This window comes from Phacochoerus africanus, chromosome 5 (genome assembly GCF_016906955.1).
Source record: "Phacochoerus africanus isolate WHEZ1 chromosome 5, ROS_Pafr_v1, whole genome shotgun sequence".
In the NCBI taxonomy this organism is placed as follows: Eukaryota; Metazoa; Chordata; class Mammalia; order Artiodactyla; family Suidae; genus Phacochoerus; species Phacochoerus africanus.
The window spans coordinates 74,552,206-74,575,638 of NC_062548.1; the positions used below are offsets into that span (position 1 = coordinate 74,552,206).

The following is a 23,433-nucleotide window of genomic DNA, read 5'->3' on the forward strand; positions in this document are numbered from 1 at the left end:
TTCCTGAAATCCCTCCAAGCAGATATGATTACTTTCTTCTTTGTCCAGTAATTGCACCTGTGTTTATTTCTATCATTATACTCATTGCAGTGAATTTCAGCCATTAATATGCCATTCTACTTCTAATAATAGAATGATACATGGTTCATGAGTCAGAGAATCCGTCTTATTCTTTGTGTGCCTAGTATGCAGCGCAGTGCCTGATGCCAAGTAGATAGATATTCAATACATATTTGACTGAAAGTAGGGATACAGAGGGGAAGCACTGTGAGAACTGTGAGAGGAGGCTTCCTAAAGGTAGAAGAATTTTAGTTCGGTTTTGGAGGAAGGGTTAGAACAGGCAGAGAGAGGTCATCTGGTAGGGAAATGGCAAAAGCAAAGACACAGTAGTGGAAATATTCCAATATATTATAAGGTAGAGTCTGATCCAAGTTGGCAATTCATGTTGGAGAGTATTGAATAATACATTTGAAAATTAGGTTCAGTTTCTATAATGGGGGAGTCTCAGTGATAAGATTATAAAATTTGAATGTGTACTTATTTAAATTTTTTTCTCCCAGTTTCCCTCATACGTAGGGTGATAAATAATGTGGTTTAAGAAGAACCGATGTTCATGGGTGTTGTAATGAGAAGGTGGTGAGTTCCATTTTAGGTCTGTTGGAAGTGAAGAGGTGTTTGAACACACAATGGTAATAGGAAACTAGAGATATGCTATTGGATATTGGGAGAGTGGAAAGTGTGGTAGAAGAAGAGGAGTTGAGGAGTAAACCTTGCTTACTTTCTGTGCATTAGGAAACCAGAGAAGAACATGTAAGAAGTTATCTTAAAGAAGAGGTTGTTAAATGTGTAAAGATTATTCGTAAAGAGAATGAATAAGAAAGAAACACCACCTACATGCTTTTTAAGGGTTTTTTTTTTTTTTTTTTTTTTCCCTTAGGGCCACACCTGCGGCATATGGAGGTTCCCAGGCTAGGGGTCTAATCTATCTAATCTTGATACCCTCTTTCCCCCACTCTGATCTAGGCAGCAGAAATCAGTCAGCTCCAAGGTTATCTTCAGGGGGACAGAATAAACGATGCTGGTGAGATGGCTTAGCATGTTAGAAAAGAGCTCTGAAGAGCTTTTATTGTTGTTTTTAAAATAGACTTTATGGAGTCATTTTAATTTTAATATATATTATGTATATGTACATATTTACATCTATTTTTATGCTTCCTCACTTCCTATCAGTCCTGTATTTATTTTTTGACTAGATAGTAGTTTTATTTGCTTCCCAGTGGGTAGTATCTGAGTGTTTATTTCATTTTTCTACCTGTTTTAGTATTTCTAGCTTGGCCACTTTCTGCTTGGCAGATCTCCCCTGGCTGCTCCTTTATGGACTGGAGAAGTCTTCGTTGTCGGTGGTGGTGTTGTTTTTTAATTTTAATGATTTTCATTTTTTCCATTACAGTTGGTTTACAGTGTTCTGTCAGTTTTCTCCTTTGCAGCAAAGAGACACAGTCTCTCTCTCTCTCTCTCTCTCTCTCACACACACACACACATTCTTTTTCTCACATTATGCTCCATCATGTTCCATCACAAGTGAGTAGATATATGGCAGGATCTCACTGCTTATCCATTTCAAATAGAATAGTTTGCATCCATTAACCCCAGACTCCCAGTCCATCCCACTACCCCTCCTGCCTTGGCAACCACAAGTCTGTTCTCCAAGTCCATGCATTTCTTTTCTGTGACAAGTTTCATTTGTGCTGTATATTAAATTCCAGATATAAGTGATATCATGTGGTATTTGTCATTCTCTTTCTGACTTACTTCACTTAGAATGAGAGTCTCTAGTTCCATCCATGTTTCTGTAAATGGCATTATTTTGTTCTTTTTATGGCTGAGCAGTATTCGAGAGGTCTTGATAATTCTGAAAGAGACCCCAATTTCTTATTGAGCCTTGGAATAAAACTTGCAGTGCTCTCATTTCTAGCATAGGGTTTTCTATTTTAATTTGCTGTTTGGCCTGAACTATCTTATGCTTCTTCAAATTGATTGCTAAACCAGGCTACACTTAGAAAGAACAAATCACATAAGATCTAAAATTACTTCCATAGGATGCTTTCAGCTTTGTATCATTTCGAGTACTTAAGTGTGGCTCGTCTTGATTGCTTTTGGTTCATTGGTAGTATTTTATTAATTATGAAAGAAAAACATTTAACTTCAGATTCAGTAAAATAGACCAACTTATGAAAGGTTTTTGTTTTGTTGCACTGAAACAGAGGATAGAGTTAAGGGACAAATGATCACTCTTTAGTTGAGGGGTTGCTTTTTTAAATATGAAAGCTTTAGCTCTCTAGGGTCCTTGATCCCTTTTTGTGTGGTTTGCATTGGAGGTTAGTGGAGAGAACTTACTTTTGAGAGGAATAGAAAGAATGTTCTATCTAATTTGGGGTATCAAATGCTTGGAGGATATGTATGTCTTGTGTACAAATAGATTAAATGTGTTTGGGTACCCTCTCTCAGTTTGTTACTGAAGCCATGTGTTTTATATAAGTCAAACCAAAATATGGACGAGTCCTATGCAGAGAAACAAGTTAGTCCATTGATTCAAATCTCTGGAATGTAGATTCTTTTCATTTTCTTGGCAGAAACTAAGTCACATAGTTCAAGTTTTTCTCTGTCCTGTTATAATTGTCTCATTTAACCAGGACCCGGACTAACACATTATTATTATTATTATTATTATTATTTGTCTTTTGTCTTTTTTTTGTTGTTGTTGTTGTTGTTGTTGCTATTTCTTGGGCCGCTCCTGCGGCATATGGAGGTTCCCAGGCTAGGGGTTGAATCGGAGCTGTAGCCACCGGCCTACGCCAGAGACACAGCAACGCTGGATCCGAGCCGCATCTGCAACCCACACCACAGGTCACGGCAACGCCGGATCGTTAACCCGCTGAGCAAGGGCAGGGACCGAACCCGCAACCTCATGGTTCCTAGTCGGATTCGTTAACCACTGCGCCACGACAGGAACTCCAATACGTTATTTTTAATACATGAATTCCTTAATCTCATTTAGAATCTTTATAGATTCTGATTTTCTCTTGAAGTAGTGTCCACTCATCACTGAGAAATATCATATATTAAGGAATGTATATTCTGTATATTCTGAGAGGTTACATTTCTTAAACTTTATTTCTTGGGATAATACTAAGTATTATCATGATTTCTTTTAAAAAAGAAAGCTCCATTGGGAAATACTTTGAAACATGCTGGGTTAAATCATATTAAAGAAGTTTCCTTAAAATAGGACTTCTCCCACTTTTTATTGTTAATATACATTGAATAGCTACAAGAAGGACTGCATAACATACAGTTTTTCCCATTTATTTGACCACAGAATGCTTTTTTTGGGAAACATTTGGTCATATTTTGAGGGACTCTTGGTGTATTGGGAAGATCACTGATATGGAATTTAGGGGATCACACTTTGGGCTTCTGATTTACCACTTACCAGCTTTGTGACCGCAAATAAATCCTTTGTCTTCCAGTCTGTTTCCTGAGTGGTGACTAAGGTCCCTTCCAGCTTTAATACTTTGGTTTAACTTCTGCTGTTGACTCTTTATAGTCACACTTTCCACCTCTTTGGATCTGTGGAAACCACACCATCATTCGAATCTGTTTTATTAAGCTGAGGGAATTACACTTTTCCATAAAAGTTCAGAGAAAGAGATGCTTAAAACTCTGTTTTCCTCAGATGAAGGTCATGAAATCGTCCTATTGGATTCTTTACTTCAAATTACTCTATTAGGATATTTCATTCTCCTGGTTACATTTTATTGGTCTCTTATGTACACGTAACTGTGTTTAAGAGTCCGCTAAGCTTAAAGGCTCCTGTCCCTCTTCCCCCAATCACAGTGGTTCTAGTATAGCACTTAGCTATTAAGATATAAATGTTTAGCCATTTGCACTAATCTCTTGGCTACTTAGGTGAAAATTAGTAGATATCATTTATCTTTTTTGAATGGGAACTGGGAAGATGATGGGTTAAAATCTATACATTAATATGTTTGGTTTGATTTCTGGGACTAAAACTTTATGTGTTAAGGTATTTTGTTGTATTTTCTTTAAGATAACAGTTAGTTCGAAACCGACATTCTTTGAATGTTTGATTAAGTTTTGTTCCTCTTGTTTCTTTGTTTGTGTGTGTTTCTATCCTAGGCCCAACAACAAAGAAACCTGGATAACATCATCCTGCAACAACCGAGAATAGGTAGCAAGAGAAAATCTAAGAAAGATGCATATACAATTTTTGATGCAGAGATAGAAAGCACTAGCCCAAAGTCTGAACAGGATTCAGGCATTCTGGATGTTGAAGATGAGGAAGATGATGAAGAGGTAATCAGCATTTGAACTGGGGAAGTGAACCTATTGTTGCATTTAAATCTGGTGTGTTTGAGATGTGGTCAAGAGTATATCCATATAATAGGAGTTCCTGTTGTGGCTCAGTGGGTTAAGAACCCAACTAGCATCCATGAGGATGTGGGCTTCATCCCTGGCCTTGCTCAGTGGGTTAAGGATCTAGCATCGATGTGAGCTGTGGTTAGGTCACAGATGAGGATTGGATGCCATGTTGCTATGGCATAGGCAGCTGTAGCTCTGATTCGACCCTTAGCCCTGGGAACTTCCATATGTTACAGATGTGGCCCTAAACAGAAAAAAAAAAAAAAAGAATATATCCATATAATAAAGCTTGTGTGTGATCTCCTAGTTAAGTATATTAAGTACAAATAGGCCCTGATTCAAGGAAATTGAAGATGTACTAAGATACCTTAGATTCTAATTCTTTCGATTTTAATTAAAAAATTTTTTTATTTACAGTTTATTTTAAATAGACTCATCTCTCTCTCTGTTTTTTTTTTTTTTTAAGTTTCAGGGATCTGCCCCCTTCCCATGCCTGCAGCATGTGGAAGTTCCCAGGCCAGAAAACAAACTGGTGCCACATCAGTGACAATGCTGGATTCTTAACCTGCTGAGTCACCAGGGAACTCCAGTTTCAGGGTTTTTTGATTGTATACTGACCTGGGTACTATAGTAAGGGAAGAGTAGAGTTTACCTGACCTAAACAAAGAGATCTCTAGTTTCCTTTACTGAGGGAATACATTTCTATAATACAAGTCAATAATTATATTTATAGTTTATCAGGATGTATAGAATATGTAAATGGGTACCTTAGTAATTAATCATGTATGAAAATTTCATTGAAATCCATTTTGTACTTAGGTAGTAAGAACTTTTATTAGCAGTTCCCATCATGGTGCAGTGGAAACAAATCCAACTAGGAACCATGATGTTATGGGTTCGATCCTTGGCCTCACTCAGTGGGTTAAGGATCCGGCATTGCCGTGAGCTGTGGTGTAGGTCACAGACATGACTCGGATCTGGCTTTGGCTGTGGCTCTGATTAGACCCTTAGCCTGGGAACCTCCATGTGCCATGGGTGTGGCCCTATCAAGACAAAAAAAAAAAGAACTTTTATTAACTCTAAGAAAGTGCTAAAGAAAATCCCTGATACCTATGGAAACAGAAAGGGACAAAGAAAACTTGATCTTCTGTGTATTTTTTAGCATTCTCTCTTGCCTGGAATAATGGATATGGTTGGATATGGATTCATCCTGATGACCAGATTGTCAGATATTAGGCCCATCACTGATGACTTGTTAACAGTAGTAATAAAGAATCAGGATCAAGAAAGTCCAGTTAACACTTTGAGTTCACACTTTGGGTGCCCATCAAGGAAATTAAATTCTATTGAGCACTGTAGCTCAAGGAAACAGTAGTTAGATGGAGTTTATACCCCTGGAGAATACACACCCTAAAGAGATGGTTATGTGGTAAGATGATGAAAGAATAAAATATGTACACAGTTGTGAGAACCTTCTGGATAGGAGCCATTCTTTATTGTTAGCTCACTGAAGATCCTGGGCAAGTCTTTTTTAATTTTTGTGCCATATTTCTTCATTGTTTTTCTTCTGAGGTTCTTAGAAAATGACTAGTAAAACGTGTTGGGCTTCCTCATAAAGGAAGTATTATAAGAATGCACTTGGAAGTTAACATTTTGAAATGGCTGTGTATCCCAAGTCAAACAGAATTTGTATTAGATTTGCTGATTGAGCTCTTACAACAAGAATTCAGCAGTTTGCTGTCATCTAATGGTATCCTATCTTAAAAAAAAAAAAAACCCTATCTTATATTTATTTACTTCTCAGTTTGAATCTTCTTCAAGTGCACATTCTTAATCTCAAACCTCATGTAGAGAATTATTTATTTAGATGTCTCCAAACTGGTTTCTTGGCATAGTTCTTGCATGGTGTGAATAAATTCTGCAGATAAGGTCTTCCGTGACCCACTGTGACGTTCTGACCTTCATTCTTGTCATTCTTCAACAGACCTCATTGAGAGCAGCGTAAATAGTTTTTGAAATATTTTGACTTTTAAACTGTGGCATAGAATAATAGTTCTTAATCTATTTGGAGGTCATATATTTCTGTGAGAGTTAGGTAAAAATATATGGAGTCTTTCCCAGTAAAATCTCTATATATTGACTCACAAAAAGTTCTGCCTGAAATTTCAGGGAATTCATGATACTCATGTTGCCACTGGGACCCAAAGTTAAGAACTCAGATTGTAGGGCGAGTGCTTCTTGAACTTTAATGTGCATAGGAGTCACCTTATAATCATATAAAAAAGCAGATTCTGATTCTCCAGGTTTGAGGTGAGTCCGAGAAACTGCATTTTTAACAATCTCCTAGGTAGGGTTGATGCTTCTGGTTCCTGCGGGTTGGGGGGGCCACTTTGAGGTGCAAAGCTATGGTGGGCCATGAGGAAGCATTTTTAATACATAAAGAAAACAAACTCATTAACATTTGCAGCATTATTTTTTATGAAATTTTATGATTCTAATTTAATATACTTAAGTGTATTCTTTTTTCATTCTGTGAAGAACTTTTTAACCCTTTTCTGTCCTTTTAATGGAAGTATACTTAATATATTCTTTGAGTCAAGTGACATTTGTATATTATATACTTTGTTTCTAGCTTGGTGATACTTAATAGCAGACCATAGAATGAGTTGGGTAAGGAAAACCAAACACCTAGAAAATAGTTTTGCACACAGTAAAGAGATAGTATATTATTAAATTGAAATGTAGTTTGTGCCAGAAATGGCAAAAATTTAATAGCCTGGGGAACTGAAGATGAAGTCACAGTAGTAAATTGTCGTCTTGGATGAAAACCTGACTACATGTTGAACTGACTAACAGTCACACTCTTGATTGCTGAGGAATCTGTTTTAGGAAACTGTTCCTTTTTTTCCCTGTAAATTCTCTTCCTATTTATATTTTGTTTTTGTTTAAACTAATGAAAGAGTCATCTTAAGATAAGGCTTTTTGTTGTTTTCACTTTTGGCCACCCAGTGGCATATGGAGTTCCCACGCCAGGGATCAGGTCCAAGCTGCAGTCTTGGCCTAACCCACAGCTGCCACAATGTGGGATCTTAACCCACTGTGCTGGGCCAGGGATTGAACCTGAGTCCCAGAGCTCCTAAGATGCTGCCAATCGTGTTGCACCACAGTGGGAGCTCCCAAGTAAGGTTTGTTTTTTTTTTAACTTGTCATATATTAAATTTGAATCATATAAACTTATAATATTTGACTATTTTGGATCAACAACTTAATTCTATTAGTTTTCTATGGAAATGTGTATGATTTTGGGAATTTAAAAGTTAGATAAATTTCAAGTGTACAGCATTATAATTTGAGATCTGTATACACTACAAATTGATCACTTTCAAAATAGTCACATCTGTCACCATACAGTTGACCCCTTTAATGATTGTGTTCGTTCCCCAACCCATTTCCCCTCTGTTTACCACATATCTCTTCTCTGTATCTGTGTTTGTTTTTGTTTTATTTGTTCTGTTCTAGATTCCACATGTTACTGAAATCATACGGTATTTGTCTTTTTACTTCTGACTTTTTTCACTTAGCATAATACCCTCAAACTCTGTCCTTGTTGTCCCAAATGGCAAGATTTCATTCTTTTTACATAGCTTTGTAGTATCATTGTGGATATACCTGTATATCTATATTTCTATCTAAATACCATATCCCTTTTCTTTTTTTTTTGTCTTTTCAGGGCCACACCCATGTCATATGGAGATTCCCAGGCTAGGGGTTGAATTGGAGCTGTAGCTGCCAGCCTACACCACAGCCACAGCAATGCCAGATCCAAGCTATATCTGCAACGTGTATCACAGCTCATGGCAACAGCGGATCCTTAACCCACTGAGCAAGGCCTGGGATCAAACCTGCATCCTCATGGATGGTAGTCAGATTCGTTTCCACTGAGCCATGACAGGAACTCCCCATGTATTTTTCATCCATTCATCCATAGATGGACACTTAGGTTGTTCCCATTATCTTGTAAATAATACTCTAGTGAACATAGGGGTACATATTTATTTTTGATTTAGTGTTTTAGTATTCTTTGTATATGTATCCAGAAGTGGAATAGCTGGACTATGTGGTAGTTCTATTCTTAATTTTTTGAGGAATCTCTGTATTGTTTTCCATAGTGGCTATACCAATTTACAATCCAACCATCAGTGTATGAGGGTTCCTTTTCTCTATATCCTCTCTAATAACCTGTTATTTCTTACTTTTTTGATAACAGCTATTCTAGCAGGTTTGAGGTAGTATCTTATCGTGGTTCTTATATGCATTTCTCTGGTAATTAGCGATGTCGAACCTCTTATAATGTGCTTTTTGGCCATCTCTATGTCTTCTTTAGAAAATTGTCTGTTTGGATCATTTTCCCATTTTTTAATTGGGATATTTTTCTTTTTTTTTTGAGTTGTATGACTTCCATATATATTGAAGATATTAAACCCTTATAAGATATATGATTTGCAAATATCTTCTCCCATTCAGTAGGTTGCCTTTTTGTTTCGATGATGGTTTCCTTTGCTGTGCGGAAGCTTTTTAGTTTGATACACTGCCATTTGTTTATTTTTGCTTTTTTTGCCTCTTGCCTTTGGAATCAGATCCAAAAACATCATTAAGACAGAAGTCAATGAAATTGCTGCCTATGTTTTCTAACAGGAATTTTATGGTTTCAGGACTTAACATTCAAGTCTTTAAACCATTGTGAGTTAACATATGGTGTATGGTGAAAGGTAGTGGTTCAGTTTTGTTTTCTTGTCTGTTACTGTTCAGTTTTCTCAACATGATTTATTGAAGAGACTGTCTTTTCTCTATTGTATGTTGTTTGCTACTTCATCATAAATTAATTGTTCATATATGTGTGCATTTATTTCTTGGCTTTCAATTTTGTGTCATTGATCAACATATCTGCTTTTGGGGCAGTACCATACTGTTTTGATTACTATATTTTTGTAGTATAGTTTGAACCCGGGAGCATGATACTTCTAGCTTTGTTGTTTGTCAAGATTATTTGGCTTTTGGGATCCTTTGTGGGGTTCCATACAAATTTTGGATTTACTGTTTTAGTTCTCTGAATTATGCCTTTGGAATTTTGATAGGGATTGCTTTGAGTCTGTAGATTGTTTGCAGGTGTTAGGAACATTTTAACAATATTAAATTTTCTAATCTATGAGCATGAAATGTTTTTTCACTTATTTGTGTCTTAGGTTTCTTTTTTTGAAACTTTTAAATGTAACTTTTTATTAAGTATGGTTGATTTAGAATGTTGCACTATTTTCTGCTGTATAAAGTGACACATACATCTATATATCTATGTTTGTATCTATATTTATACATTCTTTTTCTTATCTTCCGTCTTGCACTATCCCAGGAAATTGGATATAGCGCTATATGGTAGGACCTTATTATTCATCCATTCTAAATGTGATAGTTTGCATCTACTAACTCCAAACTTCCAGTCTATCTGATTCCCTCCCCTCTTTCCCTTGGCAACCACAAGTCTGTTCTCGGTATCTGTGAGTCTGTTTATGTTTTGTAGATAGGTTAGCTTGTGGCATATTTTAGATTTCACATAAAAGTGAGATCATACGGTATTTGTCTTTCTCTAACTTGTATGATCATCTCTAGTTGCAGCCATGTTGCTGCAAATGGCATAATTCTTTTGTTTTTTTGTGGATGAGTAGTATTCCATGTATATATGTACCACATCTTCTTAATCCATTCACCTGTCAGTGGACATTTAGGTTGTTTCCATGTCTTGACTATTGTGAATACTGCTGTTGTGAACATAGAGGTGCATGTATCTTTTTTTTTTTCTTTTTAGGGCCATACCCACAGCATACGAAAGTTCTCAGTCTAGGGGTTGTAGCTGCTGGTGTGCACCACAGTCACAGCAATGCTGGCAGTTAACCCACTGAGTGAGGCTAGGGATTGAACTTGCATCCTCATAGATACTAGTCAGGAACATTAACTGCTGGGCCATGGCAGGAACTCCGGCCTCATGTGGCTTTTTAAATTTTGGTTTTGCCTGGATATGTACCCAGGATTGGGATTCCTGGATCACATGGCATTAAAAAGAATACCTAGGACATAAAAGACCTGTACACTGAAACACAGATGAAAGATACTAAAGAAGATGGCAGAGGAGTAGGACATAAAGCTCACCTTTTTTTTTTTTCACAAAAACATCAAGAAAAAAATCTACATGTGAAACAAAATAAAGAAATGAAAAAGGAGAAATCTCAATGGATACTACAGAAATACAAAAAAAGTAAGAGAATACTATGAACAATTATATGCCAACAAATTTGACAACCTAAAAGAAATGGACAATTTTCTAAAATCATACAGCCCATCAAAACTATGATCAAGTGGCATTCATCCCAAGTTCACAAGGATGGTTCAACATACGCAAATCAGTCAATGTCATAGACCACATTAATAAAAGTCAAATACCACATATCATCTCAATGGATGTAGAAAAAGCATTTGACAAAATTCAACATACATTAATGATTAAAAACCTTTCCAAAATGAGTATAGAGGGAACATATCTCAAAATAATAAAAGCCATTTATGTCAAACCCACGGACAATATAATACCTAATGAAGAAAAGCTGATAGCCTTCCCACTAAAACATAGAATAAGACAAGGATGCCCACTCTCACCATTTTTATTCAACACAGTATGGGAAGTGTCAGACACAGCAGTCAGACACAAAAAATGAAAAGAAATAAAAGATATCCAAATTGGAAGAAAAGAGGCAAAACTGTCACTATATGCAGGTGACATGATACTGTGTATAGAAACTTTAAGGAATCTACACAAAAACACACAACCTGATCTACAAATTCAGCAAAGTAGCAGGATACAAATTAATATTAAGAAATCAGTTTGTGGAGTTCCCATGATGGCTCAGCAGTAATTAACCTGAGTAGAATCCATGAGGATGCGGGTTCGATTCCTGGCCTCACTCATTGGGTTAAGGATCTAGTGTTGCCGTGAGCTGTGGTATAGGTCGCAGACTTGGTTTGGATCTGGCATTGCTATGGCTGTGGTATAGGCTGGCAGCTGCTGCTCCAAATTGACCCATAGCCTCCCAAGGCAACAAATAAAAATAAACAAATGGGACCTAATCAAACTCACAAGCATTTGCACAGCACAGGAAATCATTAAAAAAAAAAAAAAGAGACAACCTATGGAATAAAATAATTACAAACTGTGCAACCAACTAGAGCTTAATCTCCAAAATATATAAACAACCCATACACGTCAACAACAAAAACAAAACAACACAATCCCGTCGTGGCGCAGCTGAAACGAATCCGACTAGGAACCATGAGATTGCGGGTTTGATCCCTGGCCTCATTCAGTGGGTTGAGAATCTGGTATTGCCGTAAACTGTGGTGTAGGTTGCAGACACAGCTCGGATCTGGTGTTGCTGTGGCTTTGGCATAGGCCAGCGGCAACAGCTCCGATTTGACCCCTAGCCTGGGAACCTCCACATGCCACAGGTGTGGCTCTCAAAAAAAAGGAGAAGAAAAATGGGCAGAAGACCTAAAAAGACATTTCTCCAAAGAAGACATATGGATGGCCAGTAGGCACATGAAAATATGCTCAATAACACTAATTATTAGAGAAATGCAACTCAAAACTACAGTGAAGTAACAACTCACACCAGTTAGATTGGCCATCATTAATAAATACTCAAGTAACAAATGCTAGAGAGAGTGTAGAGAAAAGGCAAGCCTCCTACACTATTGGTGGGATTGTAAATTAGTACAACCAGTATGGAAAACAGTATGAAAGTTCCTCAGAAAACTAAAAATAAAATTTTTGATGCAATTGTAATTTGGATTGTTTCCTAATTTCTTTTTCAATATTATTCTATAAGAAATGCCACATATTTTGTTTTTTCTTTTTTGGCTGCTCCATGGCATATGGAGTTCTTGGGCCAGGGATCTGATCTGATCTGAGCCACAACTGCAGACTGTACCGTAGCTATGTTAGCACCTTATCCTTTAACTCACTTTTTCTGGCTTGGGATCAAATCTGCATCCTGGCACTGTAGAGATGCCACCGGTCCTATTGTGCTATGCCATAGATTTCTATATATTGATTTTGTATCTTGCAACTTTGCTGACTTCGTTGTTTAGTCTAACAGGGTTTTTTTTTTTTTTTCATACATTATATAAGGGTTTCTATGTATAGTATCATGTCATCTTCAAACAGTGACAGTTTTACTTGTTCCTTTCCAGTTTGAATGACTTTTTTTTTCCCCTTGCCTAATTTCTATGGTTAGGGCTTTGAACACTTTGTTAAATAAAAGTAGTGAGAATGGGCATCCTTACCTTATTTCTGATCTTAGAAGAACAGCTTACAGCTTTTACTTTTGACTATGGTACTAGCTGAGGGCATGTCACATGTGGCCTTTACTATGTTGGAGTACATTCTGTGTGTACCTGCTTTATTGAGAGCTTTTATTATGACAAAATCTTGGATTTTGTTAAATGTTTTTTTCTACATAAATTGGGATGATCATATGGTTTTTATTCTTCATTTTATTTATTTATTTATTTATTTTTGTCTTTTTGCCATTTCTTGGGCTGCTCCCGCAGCATATGGAGGTTCCCAGGCTAGGGTCAAATCAGAGCTGTAGCCGCTGGCCTATGCCACAGCCACAGCAATGCGGGATCTAAGCCGCATCTGCGACCTACACCACAGCTCATGGCAATGCTGGATCCTTAACCCACTGAGCAAGGCCAGGGATCGAATCCACAACCTCATGTTTCTAGTCAGATTCATTAACCACTGAGCCATGACAGGAACTCCTATTCTTTGTTTTATTGACATTGTATATTATATTGATTGATTTTTGGATGCTGAACCATCCTTGTTCCCTGAATTTAATCGCACTTGATTGTGTTGTATAATTCTTTCATTGTATTGTTGAATTCAGTTTGCTAAAATGTTGTTGAGGATTTTTATATCTGTGTCCATCAGGAATATTGCCCTGTACTTTTTCTTTTAGTGTTGTCCTTGTTTGGTTTTGGTATCAGGATAATGCTGGCCTCATAAAATATTTTTGGAAGTGTTTCTCCCTGTTCACTTTTTGATAAAAGTTTGAGAAGGATAAGTTTTAAGTCTTTTTTGATTAATATTGGCATATTATTGTTCATAGTATTTTCTTATCATTGTTTGTATTTTTGTGGTATCAGTGATAGCTCTCATTTCTGAGTGCATTTATTTTAGCCCACTTGCTTTTTTTCTTGCTTAGTCTAAAGGTTTGTCAATTTTGTTTACTTTGTTAAAGAGCCAGCTCTTAGTCTTTGATATTTTCAATTGGCTTTTTAGTCCCTTTCATGTATTTCTGAGCTAATTTTATTATTTTCTTCCTCTTACTAACTTTGGGCTTTGTTTGTATTTTTTCTAGGTCCTTAAAGTGTGAAGTTAGATTTCTCTTATTTCTTGAGGTAGTCCTATGTTGCTATAAACTTCCTTCCTAGAACTACATTTGCTGCATGTTACAGATTTTAGTACATAATATTTCTTTTTTCACTTATCTCTAGGTATTTGATTTCTTTTTTGACTTCTTCCATCATCTACTGGTTGTTAAGTAACATGTGGTTTAATTTCCATGTTTGCATGTTTGTGTGATTTCAGTTTTCTTCTTGCAGTTGATTTCTATTTTCACAGCATTTTGGCCAGAAAATCTGCTTGATAGATATTTCGGTCTTCTTTAAATATATTGAGACTTTTTTTTTTTTGGCCCAACATGTGATTTATCGTGGAGAATGTTCAGTTTGAAATTGAGAAAAATGTGTATTCTGCTGCTTTTGGTTGAAGTGTTTTGTATAAACCTATTATTTATTTTATCGAGTTGATGTATCCATTGCTGTAGGTTAGGTGTCAAAGTCTCCTGCTTTTATTTTATCACTGTTAATTTTCTAAGTTTGTTAATATATGCTTTATATATTTTGGTCTACTTGTGTTGGGTGTTTGGGTCTACTTGTGTTGGGTGGCTACTTATTTTAAATGTTATATATCTTTTGCTGGATTGATCCCTTTATTGTTATGCAGTGTCTCTCTTTGTCTTTTATTACAGTCTCTTGTTTTCAAGCCCATGTTGTCTTATATTACTATAGCTGTACTAGCTTTCTTTTCAATTCCACTTGCATGAAATGTCTTTTCCCACCATTTTACCTTCAATCTCTGTGTATCTTTACTTATGAAGTGAGTCTTTTGCAGGCAGTAGATGGGTCTTTTTTTTTTTTTTTTTGAAATCTATTCTGCCCCTCTATCTTTGATTGGAGACTTTAGTCCATTTACATTTAAAGTTGTCATTGATAGATATGTATTTATTGGCATTCTGTTACTTGTTTTTTGGCTATTTTTATGGTTTCTCTCTGTTTTTTTTTTTCTTTCCTTGTGGTTTGATGATTTTCTTTAGTGTTGTGTTTAGATTCCTTTCTCGTTTTCTTTTGTGTATTACTATAAGCTTTTTATTTGTGATTATTATGAGGTTCATATATATCATCTTATGTATATAACAATCTATTTTAAGTTGATAGCAACTTAAATTTGAATACATTTCACAATTCCACATTTTTTACTCTCCCCAGTACATTTTATGTTTTTGATGTCACATTTTACATCTTTTTATTTTATGTTCCCTTAACAAATTATTGTATTTTTAGCAAATTTTACTTCTTTTGTCTTTTAAGCTTCATGGTAGCAGTATAAGTGATTGATCTGTTTACCTTTTTCCTGTGTGACTTTTACTTTCATATGTTTTCTCTTTATTTTTTTATTATTATTTTTTTTGTCTTTTTGTCTTTTTTTTTGTTGTTGTTGTTGCTATTTCTTGGGCTGCTCCCGTGGCATATGGAGGTTCCCAGGCTAGGGGTTGAATTGGAGCTGCAGCCACTGGCCTACGCCAGAGCCACAGCAACACGGGATCAAGCCGCGTCTGCAACCTACACCACAGCTCACGGCAATGCCGGATCGTCAACCCACTGAGCAAGGGCAGGGACCGAACCCGCAACCTCATGGTTCCTAGTTGGATTCGTTAACCACTGCGCCACGACAGGAACTCCTGTTTTCTCTTTATTAATTAGTGCCTTTTTTAAATGTGTTTTGACACACTGTGCTGGTATATACTTTATTTTTCTATTTTTTTTTTTTTTTCTTTTGTCCGTGGCACATGGAGGTCCCAGGCTAGGGGTCTAATTAGAGCTACAGCTGCCAGCCTATCAGAGCCATAGCAACACCAGATCCTAGCCACATCTGTGACCTACACCATAGCTCATGGCAATGCTGGATCCTTAGCTCAATGAGTGAGGTTAGGAATCGAACCCACAACCTCATGGTTCCTAGTCAGATTTGTTTCTGCTGCACCATGACAGGACCTCCAGTGCCTTTTTTTTTTTTTTTTTTTAAAGCTTAGACAAGTCTCTCTTATGTTTCTTTTAAGGCTGGTTTAGGAGTGATAAACCCTTTTAGCTTTTGCTCTTTTGGAAAACCTTACCTCTCCTTTAATTCTGAATGAATACCTTGCCAGGTAAAGAAGTATTGGTTGGAATTTTTTTCCTTTGAGCTTTTTGATTATGTCATGCTATTTATTTCTCTTCTGCAAAATTTCCTCCCAAGAAATCTACTGATAGCTTTATGAGATTTTTTTTTTTTTTTGGTAAGCAATAAGGTGTTTTTCTCTTATTGCTTTTAAGATTCTCTCATAGTCCTTACTTTTATCATTTTAAGTATAATGTGTTTTGGTGTGGTTGTCTTTGATTTCATCTTGGAATTATCTGGGCTTCCTGGACCTGGATATCTGTTTTCTTTCCTAGCTTAGATAAGTTTTTCAGTGATTATTTTTGCAAATATTTTTTTCTGACCCTTTCTCTTCTCTTTGCCTCCTGGGACCTCTGTAATATGAATATTGTTCCACTTGATGTTGTCTCAGAGCTATCTTAATGTATACTCACTTTGTAAAATTATTTTTTCACTTTGCTGCTTTTTTTCTGGCTTATTTCTATTGCTTTTTCTTCAAGCACATAGATTCATTCTTCTGCTTCATCCAATCTGCTGTTGAACCCCTTGATTATATTTTTTGGTTGTGTTAAAACAGCTATTTGTTCGTTTCTTGTATTTTCTCTTTTTGTTGAGGATATCACTGTGTTCATTCATTGCTTTCCTGAATTTGGTATATACCTGTATGGCCATTACTCTAAACTCTTGACCAGGTAGGTTGCTTATATCTGTTTCATTAAAGTCTTTTTCTGGACATTTGTCTTATTTTTTATGGTTTTGGCCATGTTCCTCTGTCTCCTCATTTTATCTGAGTCTTTGTGCTTGTCTGTATGTATTAGATGAAGCAGGTATCTTCCTCAGTTTTGAAGGCATGTTCTTGTATAGGATGTGATCCAAGGAGCCAGGAAGCAGTGTCTTCTCTGGCCACTGGAGTCTGGTGCTCAACAGTTGTCCTTCATGTGAGTTGAGCATGCCCTTCAGCTCTGGTGGGACCTCAGCTGCTGTGTGGGGAGGGTGGGATATGGTGCACTTGCCTGGCCTGGTCATCATGTTGGAACTCTTGTTTTTAATCTCTGTATCATAATGTAGTATATGCAGATGTTATTGCTTTTCTCTAAATGTCTAGACAGAACTTAAAAAATATTTTCAAAAAAGGTGAAAATTTTTTATTGAGTATATATTAGATTCATTAAGAATATTATTTTTGAAATAGTCAAAGATCAACTATCAAAGAACCATTTAAGGTGATATATTAGTTGTGAGAAAACAGATAATAATACCTATAGAGGAGGGTAGGATTGTTGTGAAGATTGACCAAAGTAATGTATTTAATGCTCTTGTTACAGTGCTTGGCACATACAGTGCTGCCTTTATATAAGTGTTTACCATGGCATTCTAACTAGTGCTTTTTTGGGGAATTAAAGGTAGAATATAAGTTGGTATGGTTTTTGATGATGTATAGAGTGTTGAATACCATTTACTGTAAACAAAATCAGCTGAAATAAAGCAGTATTGAATAAGAAATAGCTTGAAGAAAGAGCTTATGATTTATCCTTTGTTTATATGTTACTTCAGCTCTTCTGAACTCTTTTTTTTATTTTTTATTTTTATTTTTATTTTTTGTCTTTTTCTTTTTTTTTTTTTGGTCTTTTTGGTATTTCTTGGGCTGCTCTCGCGGCATATGGAGGTTCCCAGGCTAGGGGTCGAATCGGAGCTGTAGCCGCCGGCCTACGCCAGAGCCACAGCAACACTGGATCTGAGCCACGTCTGCAACCTACACCACAGCTCACGGCAATGCCAGATCGTTAACCCACTGAGCAAGGGCAGGGACCGAACCCGCCACCTCATGGTTCCTAGTCGGATTTGTTAACCACTGCGCCACGACGGGAACTCCTCTTCTGAACTCTTAATGCACGTCATTGGTACCATATTTCTGGCACATCTCATATTCTAGTTGGTTATTGCTCTTAATTTGTTCATACACTCTTAGCTAGCAGTGGTCAGTGTGTTATCCACATAACTGTTAAGAGAGTATAGGTCAGATAAATGTTTTTGTTGAGCAAATGATCCATATGAGGTTTAACTCTAATTTTTGAAATATATAATCAAGAACATAGGATGCTAATTTAAATACAGAGATCTTGTAATAAATATAAACCCTTCCAAGATGTCTTGATGATTATGGTACTTTACTGATTTTTAGGTGAAACATTGTTTTTGTTTGCTTGAGCTGCCATACCAGAACACCATAGGTTGAATGCCTTCAACATGGTAATTTATTTTCTCACAGTTCTTGAGGATGAACATCTCAAGATCAGGGATCCACAAGGGTTGTTTTTTTTCTCAGGCTTCTCTTCTTGGTTTGCATGTGGCCATCTTCTTGCTCTGTCCTCATATGGCTTTTTCTGTACTTGCACGCTCCTGGTGTTTCTTCCTCTTCTTAAAAGGACATCAGTCCTATATATTCATATATCCATTCCTTTTTGGATTCTTTGTATGTATAACTGATTTACTTTGCTGTACACCTGAAATTAACACAACTTTGTATGTCAATTATATTCCAATAAAATTAAAAAAAAAAGGACATCAGTCCTATTTTATTTAGGGCTCCACCTTTATGACTTTATTTAATCTTATTTACCTTCTTAAAAATGTAGTCACTTTGGGGGTCAGGGCTTAAACGTGAATTTTTGGGGAGACAAAATTCAATCCATAACAGGGTGATATTAAAAAATGCAGTAATTTGATTTGGAAGTATAAGTTCTGTCAGCTGTTTGTGCTATTAGAGGAAGTCATGTAATTTCTCCAAGCATCTCTTTCTCACCTATAAAATAGTGACAAAAGTTAGTTTATGTCAAATTGCTTATTTAAAATTGTAGTCATGGAGTAACTGTTGTGGCTCAGTGGTTACGAACCTGACTAGTATCCATGAGGATGCACGTTCAATCCCTGGCCTCACTCAGTGGGTTAAAGTTCTGGCATTGACCTGAGCTGGGGTATGCAGGTGTGGCCCTAAAAAGCAAAAATTAAAAAAAAAATGTAGTTATGATATTTGATCCAAATTTCAAATTTTTCATTGTAGAAATTTCTATTGCTTTCTACTGACAGGAAGGTAACAAAATAAGGGATATTTCTGAGTAAGTTAAAGTGAAATAAAGAATACTTTGGACTTTAGAGTTTAAATCAGAAGTTGCATATTGTTAGCATATTACATATGGGCCAGAAACAGCTTACAAAATGCTGTTGGCTTGTATAGTTCTTAAAAAGTTTAAAAATTAGTTTCCAACTTTTAAAATGTTAGTTGAATTCTCATAAAAATCTGTATTTCCAACTTAGTCTCTCTCTCTCTTTTTTTTTTTTGTCTTTTTTGCCTTTTCTAGGGCTGCACCCACGGCATATGGTGGTTCCCAGGCTAGGGGTCTAATTGGAGCTGTAGCCACCAGCCTTTGTCAGAGCCAGAGCAACGGGGGATCTGAGCTGCGTCTGCGACCTATACCACAGCTCACAGCAGCACCGGATCCTTAACCCACTGAGCAAGGCCAGGGATAGAACCCACAACCGCATGGTTCCTAGTCGGAACTGCTCAACTTAATCTCTTTTTAAGCATGGTAGTAATAGACCAGCCCTGAGTGCCAGGTTGCCACAAGGGGTATGGTTTTTCCACTAAGCCTCAGTCCCTGTTGTATCTGCATGTTGGATATTACAATTTATTATCACATTTGTATAGTTGTTGAGGGAAATATATTATCACTTTTACTGAGTGTGTACTAAAAGTTAGCAAAATGGAGTATATACTGGCAGGACTACATGTGTGAAATAAATTATAAGACTATATATATAGTTCATTGTAAAAATGAGTAGTAGTCTTAGTAGTCGTAGATATTTCATATACAAAGTATTTCTCTTAAGACAATACAATCTAAAATCCTGGCCTGTTTTGCTTATTCCCTGTACCTGGTGACCCCTGTTGGCTTTGAGGTTTTTATTTCTATTCTTGATGAAAACTATCCTATTAAGGATTTGTGTAATCAAAAGAAAGTAGATATCCATACTTATAATCAAATGGCAATAAAGGTGATTTAAAAATTTGAATGACAAACATTATGACATGCTTTGGACATTCTATTTTGCTTTTCTTATTCCTATTTTTGATCTTTTAGGTATATTCATTGGTAAAAATTTAATTTTTTAACATCTTTGATTTAAGATCTTAATTTTTTTTTTTTTTGTCTTTTTGCCACTTCTTGGGCTGCTCTGGCGGCGTATGGGAGGTTCCCAGGTTAGGGGTCGAATCGGAGCTGTAACCACCAGTCTATGCCAGGGCCACAGCAACGCAGGATCCGAGCCGCATCTGCGACCTACACCACAGCTCACGGCAATGCTGGATCGTTAACCCACCGAGCAAGGCCAGGGATCGAACCCGCAACCTCATGGTTCCTAGTCGGATTCGTTAACCACTGCGCCACGATGGGAAGTCCCAAGATCTTAAATTTTTAAGGTCATTGATTTAAGATCTTTTAATTTTTTTTCATTTTCTGGTAATATATAGTTCTTATTATGAAATTATTTGCCCTAATTATAAAAGCCTACCTTCCTTTTCAGGTGTTTTCAAATTTCTCCTTTATATACTCATTGCTCATTCAACCACCCTCTTCACTCTGTACTAAGTTGCTAAAAACCCCAACTAGGGAAAGTACTCCTTTTCCCCTGCTTCTTTTCTAAAATACCAAATTCTACCTTTCCTTGAGGACTAACTCAATATCACCTCTTCTGTAACATCATCTTTTTACTTATTTATAAGAATCTTTAATTGTGGTACAATTGGCATATAACATTATATTAGTTTCAGGTATATAGTGTAATGATTTGGTATTTCTGTATATTGCAAAATGATTGCTGTTAAGTCTAAGTTAACATCCATCGCCATACATAGTTGCAGTTTTGTTCCTGTGATGAGAAATTTTAAGATCTACCCTCTTAATAACTTTCAAATATGTAACATAATATTATTAAGAATAATTGCCATATTGTACATTACATGACCCTTACACTTATTTTATAACTGGAAATCTGTACCTTTTGACCTCCTTCACCCATCTTGCTCTTCCCACAACCCACACCTCTAGAGTAATACCCTCTTTTAAAAACTTTATTATTTTGGCCACACACATGGCATATGGAAGTTCCTGGCCAAGGAATCAAACCTCTGTCATAGTAGGAACCCAAGCCACTGCAGTGACAATGCCAGATCCTTAACAAACTGTGCCACCCACTGCTGCCCTTTGAAAACTTTTTTATAAAGAATTTTAAATCCTTAGAAAACTTACCAGAGTGGTAAAATAAACATCCATATTACCCTTTACTTAAATATTCCACTTTTTAAATTTGGAGCTTTTTCTCTCAAAAAGTTGATTTTGAAAGAGTCAATTTTATTCCCCTCCTCCACCCCCAGCTATAGTTGAGTCATTTGAAAGAAAGTGGAGCTTTTTGATTCAAAGGGCATGTATAGTTTTGCTCCATAGAGATTGTACCATTTTCTATACCTCCCTGCTACAAGTAATTTATGAGGATCCTATTTTCTTACAACTTCTTTAAGAGAGCATCTCGTTAAGTTTTTGAATTTTTGCCATTGTGTAGATGAGAAATGTTATCTCTGTATAGTTTTAATTTGCATTCTGTAATAGGAATATATGTTACCATACATAGTGATAAATAGGTGAAATATAGTCTGATAAATTTGAAGGCTTTTTGTATATTTTTTTCCCAGTAAACTTCTCATGTTTATTGACGATTTTTAAAATGATTTTGTTTTTTTTCTTTCAGTTTTTAGGATTTCCTTATATATTAGTTATATTCGTTCTTTACCTATAATAAGGTTTTTTTTCTACCCACTTTTTGGTCACCTAAGTTTTTCCTTCTCTTGGAACTTTCATACTTAACACCATGTAAAGTGCTAAATTTTCTTTTTGCCTTAATAGTTTAGAATTTCTTAGCGTATATTAGACCAATGTTAAATAAAGGCCAGTTGAATTTGTATTACCTAAATGTTTAGCTTCAAGCAGAGAATTCTTGAGGGATTATCTTGATTTTTGCCAGAGGTTTTTTGTGGTGCCTCAGTAAACAAAAATGCTGATCCCCCCCACACCCCGATTTCTTTCCATTTAGTGCAAATACTTGAATAAATTAAGTGGTAATCTACTTAGGGACTTCTCAGGAAGAATCTTAATAATCTGTGAGAAACTCAGTAGAAAAATTCTGTTCTTCTTAGGTTAGGGCTCTGCTCAGGGTATTCTTATACATTTTCAAATGCTTAAACTTTTTTTATACTTTTTGCTAATTCTTGTCACTTAGAATCTTAGGCTTTCTGGTTTGTTGGTGTGCCTGTGTTTAGTCCAGCTGTATTAAAGCTTAGGTCCAAATGATGTCTATCCTTCTTTTCTCTGAAGTTTGGAAGCCAAGTAGTTCAGAAAAGCACAATATGAAAAATGTTTGCCAGATATTTCCTGGTTTCCAAATATTATGTGGACAGTCAAAATTATCCTCTGGGAATTCAAAGGCAGTGCCCTTTTAGCTAATCATTTGTTGTTTTCTCCCTTGAGAAAAATGTCTGGTACATTTTAATGACTTGAAATCCAACTAATAGTTGCTCAGTAATAGGCACCCAGACCCTACATTTATTTACCAATACCAAGAAACCAAAACACTGTTTTGTGTTAAGTGGTAATCAGAAGTATTTTCAAGATGGAGAATGACTCAAATAATTATTGAGAAACATATCTAAATTCCTTGCAAACTTCCATCATACTCTTTTTGGATGATCCACCTACTTTGAAAGCGTTCTTAAGGGAAAAATAAATGATCAGTGTATGTGCCTGAGAGTGTGTGTGTGTGTGTGTATCTCCTGGGACGGCTGTGTGAACACTCGAGCTCACTAATGCATTTCTGTTTTCATGTGCTATCTTTATCAGCAGCCTAGGCAAATCTCTCTTAGTTACATTTGTTACTCTTTTCGAGTGGAGGGAGACAAGCGATCTTTTCTTGTACTCTGTTCCTCTTTTCTAATGATATGCTTACCTAGTAATGAAGCAGGTAGATTTGTCAGATCCTTACCTGCAGGCACTCTCTTCCCTCTGCCTCCCTTCACTAGTGAGCCTTTAAAGATAGTGGAAAGAACTACTAACTTCTAGCTCCTTTTTTTTTTCTTTTTTGAGGTGGGGGGAAATATGTGTTATTAAAATTATTAGATGAATATGTCTGTTAGAACTTGAATGTCATTTACTTTAAAATCAAAATAGCTTTTCAAAATAAAACTATTTTCCTTATCGTTTATGAGAACTTAGCCACTAACCTTCCCATTTTCAGAGATTTTTTTTTTGACTTGACCCAAGCTGTATTAGAAAAGAAGAAAAACATCATAAAAATCG

The 23,433-nt window shown here is 36.2% G+C and overlaps 1 protein-coding gene across 2 annotated transcripts in view; it reads left to right on the forward strand.

The window, feature by feature from the left end:
• Positions 1-23,433, forward strand: part of EXOC6B (exocyst complex component 6B) — a 597,903-nt gene that overhangs the window by 232,624 nt on the left and 341,846 nt on the right. For both annotated transcript variants that reach the window (XM_047781788.1, XM_047781789.1), the window contains exon 7: positions 4,201-4,377. In XM_047781788.1, the coding sequence (XP_047637744.1) occupies positions 4,201-4,377 (177 nt within the window). The remainder of the gene's footprint in view (positions 1-4,200; positions 4,378-23,433) is intronic.